This window comes from Caretta caretta, chromosome 13 (assembly GCF_965140235.1).
Source record: "Caretta caretta isolate rCarCar2 chromosome 13, rCarCar1.hap1, whole genome shotgun sequence".
Lineage (NCBI taxonomy): Eukaryota > Metazoa > Chordata > Testudines > Cheloniidae > Caretta > Caretta caretta.
In genome coordinates this window covers 42817747-42828984 of record NC_134218.1, presented here as the reverse complement: position 1 = coordinate 42828984, position 11238 = coordinate 42817747, and the positions used below count along the sequence as shown (strand labels likewise).

At 50.0% G+C, this 11238-nt stretch overlaps 1 protein-coding gene across 1 annotated transcript; it reads left to right on the top strand.

Annotated features, from left to right (window-relative positions):
• The first annotated feature begins 264 nt into the window (after positions 1-264).
• LOC125629058 (uncharacterized) lies at positions 265-10367 on the top strand. Its single transcript, XM_075118980.1, has 7 exons — positions 265-474; positions 1029-1171; positions 4657-4903; positions 6138-6218; positions 6678-6966; positions 7837-7847; positions 8549-10367. Exons 1-7 carry the CDS (start codon positions 429-431, stop codon positions 8920-8922), a joined length of 1191 nt encoding a protein of 396 aa, XP_074975081.1. The 5' UTR covers positions 265-428; the 3' UTR covers positions 8923-10367.
• Positions 10368-11238: the final 871 nt, after the last annotated feature.

Here is an 11238-nt window from a genome sequence, read left to right as displayed (position 1 = left end):
AGTTCTCCTGCCAGCCCCTCATACGTGGTGAGGCATGTGGGGGCTCAGCCAGGGGCGCTGGAACAATGTGTACAGTGGGGTGCTGAGAACCATTGAACCAAACTGTAAACCCTGGATCTGATGGAAACCACTTCAAGCCAGGGGGTGCAGCAGCCCCCCCTTACCCCCCCAGTGCCCTTAGTTCCAGCACCTGTGGGCTCAGCGGCAGGGCAGGTATTGAGGGGAGGGGAGGCTCATGCTTGGCCCCTCCTCCAGCTGTGACATCACTGCCTGATGTCTGACCTTCACCATTCAGACACCGGCTCTCTCGCCTCCCTCGGCCCAGGGCTGCGGGTGGAGGAGAAGAGCTGCCGCCTGGGTGACTCTCTCCCAGGCTGGCTGGAGAGAAAAGCGGCGGCGCCCTGCAGAAGAGCCGAGACGCTGGGGGGATGGTCACGATCCCGGGCTCAGCCATTGTGCTGATTTGGCTTTTCAGTGAGTACAATTCCAAATCCCGTTTCTGAAAGATTCTCCACATGCCTCCCCCTTCATTACTGGCGCCGAGAGATTAAACAGACCTTCCTCCTCCTCCTCCTCCTCTGCAATAAGGGATGCTCTCAGGCAAGGATTTAGATGCCTAAATCCCACAGGAATTGAATTTCAATGAATCTGGGGGCCTGAATAAAGAGGAGGGTGATCTGTTCTCTATGGCAGGGCAAGAAATACGTGGTTTAGTTTGTAGGAAGGGAAATTTTGATTAGATGTTAGGAAAACCTTTCTAACTATAAGCAGAGTTGAGCTCTGGACACGTTAAGTAGGGGGGCTGTGGGATCCCCATCGCTGGAGGGTTTGAAGATCAGGTTAGACAAATACCTGTCAGGGGTGGTCTCATGGCCGGGGGGGAGCACTGCATGACCTCTTGAGGTCAGCCTGACATTTCTGTGATTCCATGAAATCCCTGCAGATCCTTAGAAAATCCTAGAACAAAGAACTCCCCTCAGTGACAGCATCCTCCAACTAACCTCTCTTTCCCCCTCTTCTTGTGCCAGGCTCCAGCATGGAAGATGCTGTAACTCAGACCCAGCCTTCAGTGTCAGGGGCGGAGCGCGAGTCCATTTCCCTGGACTGCACTTATGAAACTGTGGCGAGCAGTTATATTTTTTATTGGTACAAACAGCCCTCCAGAGAAAAGGTTATTTTCCTTTCTTGGCAACATTCTGGAGGAGAAAAGACAAATGAGGCAGGAGAGAGATTTTTTTTCAATTTGGAGAAATCCAAAAGCTCCGTCAGTATGAGGATCACAGAGCTGGAGTTGGGGGACGTGGCCATGTACTTCTGCGCTTTCAGTAGGGACACACACAATGTTGAAATTCATAGGGAGCCCTGAACAAAAACCTGACACCTCTCCAACTACTGTAAGAAACTGACTCTTGCAAGTGAAGTTAGGAGGCGAGCATGGGCAGGAAATGGATGGGGGTGGGGCGTGGGGAGAGGGTTATGAAGTGGGGTGAGACCTACCACAGCTGTGTTCCTGGAGATGAAAACCCTTCCTGATTTCTGGGAAAAGGGAGCACCACAATGGGACTCAGAAATTCGCCTCAAAGAGGAGATGGAACAAGACAAAAGCAGAATAAGATCCCAGGGCTGGAAGCCGGAGTGAGACAAATTTAGACTAGAAACAAAGTGCACATTTTTAACTATGAGGGTAATTAAACACTGAAACAACTGATCCAGGGACATGGTGGACTCTCCATCATTTGAAATATTTAAATCATGACTGGGTGTCTCTTCTCTATGTCAACCACAGGCTATGGGCTGGGTGCAGAAATCCTTGAGGATCATTATCTGGCCTGTGTTCATGCAGGAGGTCAGACTAGATGATCACAAAGGTCTCTTCTCACTTTAGGATCCATGCATCAAGCAATCTATTAATATCTCACTGGGGGGGGGGGTGAAGGTTGGAATGGGTTCCTTGTGGAGTTAGGGACCCTGATTCTATTCAAAACCAATGAGTGCTGAGCATCTAACTCCCTTAGGCTCCTTCGGAAATCCCAGCTGAAATTCCATCCTGGGTTGACACTTAACCCAAGTGACGCTTAACCCTCACTTCTGCCTTCAATTTATGGACTTAATTGTGACCTGGGGCTCGCACTGGCCCCTCTGCACTGGGGCAAACATCACCATATGGTTAGAAGAGCTCAGTTATTCCTGGAAAGAGAGTTCCCAGATTTATACTGAGGCTGGCATTCTCAAAAAGGCCTAGACGATTTAGAGGATCAACTTCCATTGAAATTCAATAGGATTTGGGCATCTAATTCCCTTAGGCTGCTTTGGAAATGTGGATGCTCAATCTGCATGAATTTTAATGGGAATCGGGCATCTAATTCCCTTAGGCTGGTTTCAAACTCTCGGCCTGTGTTTTCAAGTCACAAGGAACTATAAAATGCACTGAAAGTGGACAGTTCCCCATCACCTAAAACCGAGAGCGAAATAACCGAGCTGCCTCAGGCCCTGCTGGGTTGATCTGAAAAGAAAATGTGATAAAAATGGGGCAAACCCCGGGCTGAAAGCAAACAACAGGCTTGTGATCATGTGCTGCCATCTGGCGGCCATTTCGTTCCAATTTGACAGCTGCAGGAACTAATGGAAAATGGTGCAGGAGTTTTCCACCACTGTTTCACTATTAAATATAAAGGCACATCCTCGATACAGCCTGGGCATTGAAATGTTGTTTAGACACACAACTACTTATGTATTTTACAGACAGACAGACAGACATGCATGTCCCACTCTCTCTTTAGCCTTCTCTCTCTATCACACACACACACACATATTCATATGTATGTGAACTTACAGTTCACACACACACAAAGCCACTCACACCCAGAATCACATATATACCAAAGTTACATACATCAGACACCCACAGTCACTCACACACACACACCTCAAATTCTCTCACTCATACATTCACGGTGACACTCACACACACACAAACTAGCACATATATCAAACTCACTCACGTGCAGAACAAACACAAATGCACACTCCCTAAGATTCAAACACAACAAACTCACTCTGCTCTCACTGCTCAGAGGTAGCTGCCTGAGTCCCCCAGCTGGGAGTCGGTGATGTACAGAGGGCTGCATTTCCCATCTTCCAGGGGCTGCCCCACGAACCGCTGCTCGGTAGCGTTCTCCTGAGGGCTCACGGGCAGCAGGTTAGGAACCCATGTTCTGTTGAATTCAAGGTTGGGATTGCCAAAGAGAGCTATAGGATCTAGGTAGCCAAACTTCACTGAAATTCAACAGGACATCGGTTCCCAACTCCCTTTGGTTCCTTTGAAAATCCCAGGCCAAATCCATTCATGTCTGTGGGGTGCTGAGATACTGCAGGGGTTGGGTCAAGGGGGAGACAAAAGCACCCAGGTAGCTTTTAAAGTATTTTCAAATGAACCTAAGGGAATTAGGTGCTCAGAACCCAGTAGAATGCAAGGGAAATTGGGCTATGAATTCCCTCAGAAATCTTTGACCATTCCAGCCTAAAACTGCCTGCATTAGGTATTTCTCTGACCATATTACCACAGTGTCTACCCACCTTACAATCTTCACTTTATTTGTCCATACAACACCCCTGCGAGGTGGGAAAGTTACCCCCATTTTATGGCTGGGGGTCTGAGGAAGAGAAGGGCAGATTTTTAAAGGTCTTTAGGTACCTGGTGGGATTTTTCAGAAGTGCCTCGGTGCCAAACACCCTTTGAAATCAGTGGGGGTTAGGGTTCCTGGGTGTGTCTGAAAACCCCACTAGCCATTCCTTTAAAAACATGGCCCTGAGTGACTTTCCCAGTTCCCAAAGCCCCCAGAATGCCTGGGGTGGAGGAAGGACTCGAACCCAGGCCTTGGCTAACATTAGAGCCCCTGGACCCTCCTGCCTCCTTGCAGCGGGTGCTGTTGAGATATTCCCAAGGAAGCCCCTCGTGCTGGGTGCCTTTGTCCGCGCTGGGGCTGTACAGCTGTGGGAGGGCAGCTGAGCTTGTGCAGGAGCAAGCTGAGGCTGCCACAGGACCCTAGGCTGCGGGTGTCACATGCTGTGTCTGAGGAGAAAAGGAAAATCAGGCCGAGATGAGCCAGGCACCATTGCACCCCAGTGCCCGGCTGCTACCAGTGCCAGAAATTCACCTCACCGCCCTGGGAATCAAGAGGCTGCAAAGCCCCTGGGTCTTTCTTCCTTTGCACTGTAAGTTTCTGCTCAGAACACTCTGGGCTCCTCCAAGGCAGCTGCTTCGCTTGTAGGACATTGAGGCAGAAATGAGTGGAGACGTATTTGATTCAGTTCCCTGCTCTGTTTGATTCAGAGTTACACCACCTATATATGGGAAAGAGGGGGCTGCCAATGGGACACACTCCGTGTCTGATCTACTTACAGAGTCATCTTGTCTCGGGGTTCTTTGTTAGCATTTCTTGCCTCTTTTCAGACTGGGGAAGATTCTAGGTGGAGAGAGATAGGGTGCATGGATCAATGGATGGACGGAAAGGTGCTTCAGAGGGAAGGATAGGGAGATAGCACATAGGGAAGAATGGTCAGATAGGTAGACAGGCAAAGTAACACACTCTCACCTACACTTGAATGCTACATTTCAACTGTTCTTTTGTTTCTCTCCACTCTCCTGCTGTGAAGCCCAAGTGGATCGGAGCCCCCAGTCGCTGGTTACTCCACCCTGTCCTGCGCGTTCACCACCAAGTACCAAACCTTCCACTGGTACCAGCAGCTCCCTGGGTGAGGCCTGACCTACCTGCTGGCCGTGAGCCCTCAGGAGAATGCTACCGAGCAGCAGTTCGTGGGGCAGCCCCTGGAAGATGGGAAACGCAGCCCTCTGCACATCACCAACTCCTAGCTGGGGGACTCAGGCAGCTACCTCTGTGCGGTGAGAGCAGAGTGACACAGGCAGAGCGGGGCTCAGGGCAAAAACCCTCATCCTCTGACAGGCAGCTGGGCTGAGGAGCTGCAGGGACGGATCCCCAGCTGGTGTAAACTGCTGTTGCTCCACTGGAGTCACTGACTCAGACCCCCCAGCTGGTGCAAATCGGCAATATCTTTGTTGCCGGCACAGAGTGCCCAAGGCAAGCAACAGCTGGGTTCGTTGCCCGGTATGCATCACACCAATGACCACAACGGGGTGGAGAAGCAGAGAGATTTATTTGGAGCTCCAAATAGGGCGCAGGGAGACTGAGCTGTCTCAAATCCTGCAGCCCCGCATTCAGATTCCAGTATACATTTTATACCTTTTCCTACTTCACTACACAAGCTTATGCAACCAATTACCTGTTGCCCCGTACAATACCGTAGCCAATCAGCTAAAGCAGCCAGTTGTGTTTTTGCTCAGTAGCATTGCCCGAGCCTTGCCTTATTTGGTCCTATTTGTTACTGGTTTTTGCTAAACATTTCTGCCTTATCTATCTGTTTCCCAGGCCGAAGCTGGCCTTGGCTGGCGAGCCATGTGCAAACCTGTCTATTTGTGTGCCAGCTTCCTCAGTGTTATGCAGGATCACAGAGGGTTCGAGGAGCAAAGGGGCCTTGGTTTATCCAGGCCTAGAGCAGGAGGGCTTCCTCGACACTCATGGTCTTCCACCCTCCCGAGTTACCTAGTGTAGTGCCCAGTGTCCCCAACCTCTTCATTCACATCACTGGGCCAGATCCTCATCTGGTGCGACTCAGATGCTCTCAATTGCAGCTAATGGGGCAGGTCCTCAGGGGGTGTAAATCAGCGGTAACTCCATTGGAGTAAAGGGGTGAAGTGGTGCGTGGTTCTGAATCATTCCTACCATCTTCGAGCTGGGATTCCCCTGAAGCCAAGAATTTCCCCGCGCTCCCTTCTCTAACCGGACAGCAGATGGCGCTAGAGGGCTCACCCTCCTCCCCTGCAGACCCTGGTTAATTCCCGCAGCCTGAGGTCCGGGCTGTCCTCAATGTCCCCAGCCCAGCCCAGGTCACAGAGCTGCCGTTCCTCCCCGGGGCACACAATGAAACGGCAGCCTCTGTAGGCGGAGAATCCTTCCCCTTGAGAAGGCTGAAACCTGAGGGGAGGGAGAATTCCATTTCCACTGGCCTCCTGAAAACCTTCCACGGATTGACTCTGCCTCGGTTTATTCCTCTGCAAGGGAGAGAAGAAACGGAGCTCACCATGGCCTCAGGGAGTGGAACTGCTCTGTGGAGCCTTCTCCTCACCTTTGCTTTTCTCTGTGAGTGAACCAAATATTTTCTCGTTCTAAAGGGTAAAAAGATGCAAACTTTTGGAAGTCAGTGAAGGTCAAGATCTCTTAGCTCTTCATTCCTCTCTCTATATATCTTAGCTATCTATCTAAGAGCTACTGCACCCATGCCAATGGGACATATCTCAGCCTCTGATCTATTTGGAGAGTAATTTGGTTTGGAGTTATTTGTTAGACTTTCTTGTCCTGATATTTTAAGATTCAGGGAGAGAACAGAACTACATAAACAGATGTTGAAGGAAGGATTTATATCTGTATATCTATCTGTATCTATATATAGACATGTAGATATAGATACTGGGGCTGGAACAAAAGAAGGATGGAGGGAGGCTGCAGACAGAAGGCTGGATAGATACAGCCATAGAAAAACAGGCAATGTGACATTCTCATATTCTTCATGTTAACTGCTATGATTTTGTTTCCCTCCAGTCTCCTGCTGCGAAGCCCAAGTGGTTCAGAGCCCCGAGTGGCTGGTTACTGGGGAAGGGAAGGTCTCCACCATGTCCTGCTCTTTTACCAGCGCTTACCAAACCTTCTACTGGTACCAGCAGCTGCCTGGGCAAGGGCCGACCCACCTGTTGACCACGAGCTCTAATGACAATGTCACTGTGGGGCGGTTCATAGGCGAGCGCCTGGAAAGTGGGAAACGCAGCTCTCTGCACATCACCGACTCCCAGCTGGGGGACTCAGGCAGCTACCTCTGCGCGGTGGATGCACAGTGACACAGGCAGAGCTGGGCTCAGGGCAAAAACCCTCAGTCTCTGACAGGCAGCTTAGGGGAGGAGATGCAGGGACGGATCCTCAGATGGTGTAAAGCTCCAGCGGAGTCAAGGGGGCCATATCATAAGTACCCGGGGACTGGAACCCAGGTCTGCAGATCCTGGGACAGCTGTATGAACATCAGCGTAAATCCGGAGTCACTCCACATGTGTTGATTGTGGTGACTAGATTACAACAAAATCGATACATGAGTTCATTTTTTCCCCTTTTCTTCCTATGGGACACTTTCGAAAGGAAAAAGAAAAGGAGTACTTGTGGCACCTTAGAGACTAACCAATTTATTTGAGCATAAGCTTTCGTGAGCCACAGCTCACTTCATCAGATGTGGAAGGAAGGAGATTGAGGTTAATCAAAAAGAAAAGGAGGACTTGTGGCACCTTAGAGACTAACCAATTTATTTGAGCATAAGCTTTCGTGAGCTACAGCTCACTTCATCGGATGTTCATCAACATCTGATGAAGTGAGCTGTAGCTCACGAAAGCTCATGCTCAAATAAATTGGTTAGTCTCTAAGGTGCCACAAGTACTCCTTTTCTTTTTGCGAATACAGACTAACACGGCTGTTCCTCTGAAACCTTTCGAAAGGAAAGTTCATTACTAAACATTTCCAGTGGGAAAACATATTCCCTTAAGGGAGCCGAATGCAAAAAATCTCTGGCTTCAAAGCTGTAAAATCACCTGCGTTTCAATAGCAACAGTAAACAAACAAAACTAACCTAGCCCCTCCCCCCACTCTCCTTCCCTCAGAAACCGCGACTCCTCTAGGAAAGTCGGAACAAAGTTTTCTGCTCCCCCGTAGCGCGCTGCAGTTCAGACAACAGCCCGGCAGAGGGCGCTGCCGCGCCGACCGGAGAGCTCCAGAAACGAGCGCGCTCCCTGGTGTTTCTGGACGTCTAGTTCTCCCCCCTGCCCCGCTCCCCCCCCGCCCCCCAGCCGCCCCCCAGCCGCCCCCCCCGCTCGCCCCCCAGCCGTCCCCCCAGCCGCCCCCCCCGCTCGCCCCCCAGCCGTCCCCTCCCGGACCCTGCGAGACTTTCTAGCAGCTCAGCGGAAAGGCAGCTACCAACCAAGCTCGGAGAGATTTGAGGCTTGACGCCAAGAGTCACGATTTAATTCGGAGCGGAAGCAGCGTTCCCGGATTCCTTCAGCCCTCAGAAGACAGAGGTCGGCTTCCCTCTGCGAGGAAAGGGCCTAATTAGTTTCTTATGACATTGCTGGCGGGCGGGGGTGCCTGAGTGGAGAGAAAAAGGAGCCGCTCCCTGCAAAAGCGCAGAGACACCGAATCTTCATTGAGAAGATGCTTAAAACCTTGGTCTCCATGACTGCGCTGCTCCTTGTCTCCAGTGAGTCAGATTCCCACGTGGCATTTCTGGGCATTATTCCCCTCCCCCGTATTTATTAATTTTCACCTGTGTCCAGGTGTCTTTCTCGGCGACACTTCACGCTGCTGCTTCTGCTGCTGCCAGTTTCCCTGTGTGTGTCTGGGGGATTTTTCATGCTCTGTTATTATTATTTTATTCCCAGGCGGAGCGGTGGACGGGAAGGTTTCTCAGCCTGCTGCGCTGCTTTTCCTGGCGGGGGGCAGGGCTGAGCTCCCCTGTAACCACAGTGTCGCTGGCTACGAGAGAATTTGTTGGTACTCTCAGCGCCCCGGAGCTGCCCCTCGAGCTGTGATCTCTGGCTACAAGTCCACGGAGACGTCGGAGCGGTTTGAACTGTCCATTGACCCCTCCGGCCGGTCCGCCCCGCTGCGCATCACCGAGGTGGCGGTGGAGGACTCGGGGGTGTATTACTGCGCCGTGAGAGGCACAGCGAGAGGAAATGCAGGGCGAGCTGAACAAAAACCTCCCCGAGTCTCAGCTTCCTTCTCTTCCTGCCCAGGACTCCCACACAGATAATCAAATTGCGGGCTGGGATCCTCAGAGGAGCCAGGAGATTCAACCCACTGAACCCCAGTGAGCAATAAGCACCTGATGCCCTTGGGCTCTTTTGAAAATCTCAGCTTTGAACAACACCATATAGAAATTCATGACTGCATCCAAAGTGACTCAGGCAATTAGAAGCCTAATTGTTATGGTCTTGCAATGAAAATAAGCCTCCGAAGGGTTAGATTTGCAAAGGTATTTAGGGACCTAAAGATACAGAGAGGCACCAGGGATCAGATTTGCAGAGGTACTTAGGTGCCTAAAGAATCTGCTGGTGCCTAGTAGGATTTTGAAAAGCACCTAACTCGCATTGGCTTCCCTGGAAGTTAGGGGCCTAGCTGCGTTTGGAAACCTCATTAGGCACCTGGCCTCTGAGTCTTTGGGCTCCCAAATAATGTTTTGACCAGAGCTTATAGTCAAAGTCTGGGGCCCTGTGGATGTCCCTGTTGGGAGCAGAAATTAGAGTCGCAGCGGCCATCTACTCTCCCGCCTGCCGAGGTGCAGGGTTGGGGGGCTTGGTAATAGATATTTATTTGCTGTGGTTTTACGGCTTTACAAAGAACTGGCAAAGGCCTGTGTTAGGATATAGATATTCAGGCCTGTCTGTAAAGGCCTGTACTTTAAGAATTTAGGTGTATTCTTATCGCTTGGCTAGTTAGAGGTATAAAAGAAAGAATCAAAATCACTGTCTGCCAATGTAAGGTCCTTCTCTTACTGTGACAGTCTGGGGCCCTGTTCTTAGGCTCAGGCCTTTGGCTAAGCAGCAGAGGCAGCCATAAGCTGGGAAAAAGAAAAGGAGTACTTGTGGCACCTTAGAGACTAACCAATTTATTTGAGCATGAGCTTTCGTGAGCTACAGCTCACTTCATCAGAAGCGACCGGTCACATCCTCACATTCCAAAGTAGTCACATGGAAAGAAGGTGCTATTGGGCTGTTAGGATACAATCCTGTCCTGATAATGCCTATCAGCTCCAGAGAAAGGGAAGTGCCTAGAAAATGTAAAAGAAAACTTAGTTTGATAGCATCCTGTCTGGCAAGAACTCACTTATCAATACTGGGATGTGAAATCCTCACTTCTGTATTGTCTTGCCATTATAGTTCCCACTTTGCTATTGTTTGTCTGTATAATCTCTGCCTGGTTCTGTGATTGTTCCTGTCTGCTGTATAATTAATTTTGCTGGGTGTAAACTAATTAAGGTGGTGGGATATAATTGGTTACATAATCAAGTTACAATATGTTAGGATTGGTTAGTTAAATTTTAGTAGAATGATTGGTTAAGGTATAGCTAAGAATATTACTATATAAATTAGGGGCAAACAGGAAGTAAGTTGGGATTCGGAAATAAGGAAAAGGAACTTGTATTTAAGCTTGCTGGAAGTTCACCCCAATAAACATCGAATTGTTTGCACCTTCGGACTTCGGGTATTGTTGCTCTCTGTTCATGTGAGAAGGACCAGGGAAGTGGGAGAGTGAAGGAATAAGCTCTCTAACAGCCTGTAGCTCTGAATGCAGAGGGAATAAAACAGCAGGAACCAGCTTCTCTTGCTTCAGCCAACACCAGGTTCCGAAGCGCTCTCGCTGGCTTTCCCCAGGGACCCGCTATGCACACACCACCCAGGCTGCTGCTTGGCTTTCGGCGTCCTCTCTGTTCCTGTCTGTTTTCAGTTTCTCTGTGTTCTTGCCTCCCCTTCCTCTCCCCCTCAGGAATCATTTCAGAAAAATCGGGGGCAGGGGGAAGCTGTGTGAGCATACAAAACATTAGATGTAATTATATTATATCCTGCAAAACTGGGGAAATGGGGAGGAAGTGGAGCACCTAGGAAAAGTCTGGGAGGAGGCAAGCCAAGGTTATGGGGACAATTGTCCCATAGCAAATGACCCCCCCGAATCCCCATCTATTTACAATACCCACTGGAACCACCCCACCCCAACTTGAGCAGACTCTACTAGGCTTTATTTTAGGTGTGATCCCTTAAGCGTTTCTTACAACTCTCTTAAGTGAAGGGCATGTTCACACATCAGTTTGAACAAGTACTGAGCCTTTAAGTCATGAAGGCACTGTTGAAAATTGTGCCCCAAATCCCCAAGGGCGTAGTTCCACCTGCAGTGATGTAGGTCTGTTACTGCATCGGGGTGACTCTGGAGATACTACATGGCTGTGAGCGATGGCCCAGTTTCACCCCATCCTTCCGTTCATGGCTCTCAGAAAGCGCCTTTCCATCACAAGAATAACACAACTTAGAGTGACCCTCTTCTATCCAGCACCATCACCCACCCAACCAGAATT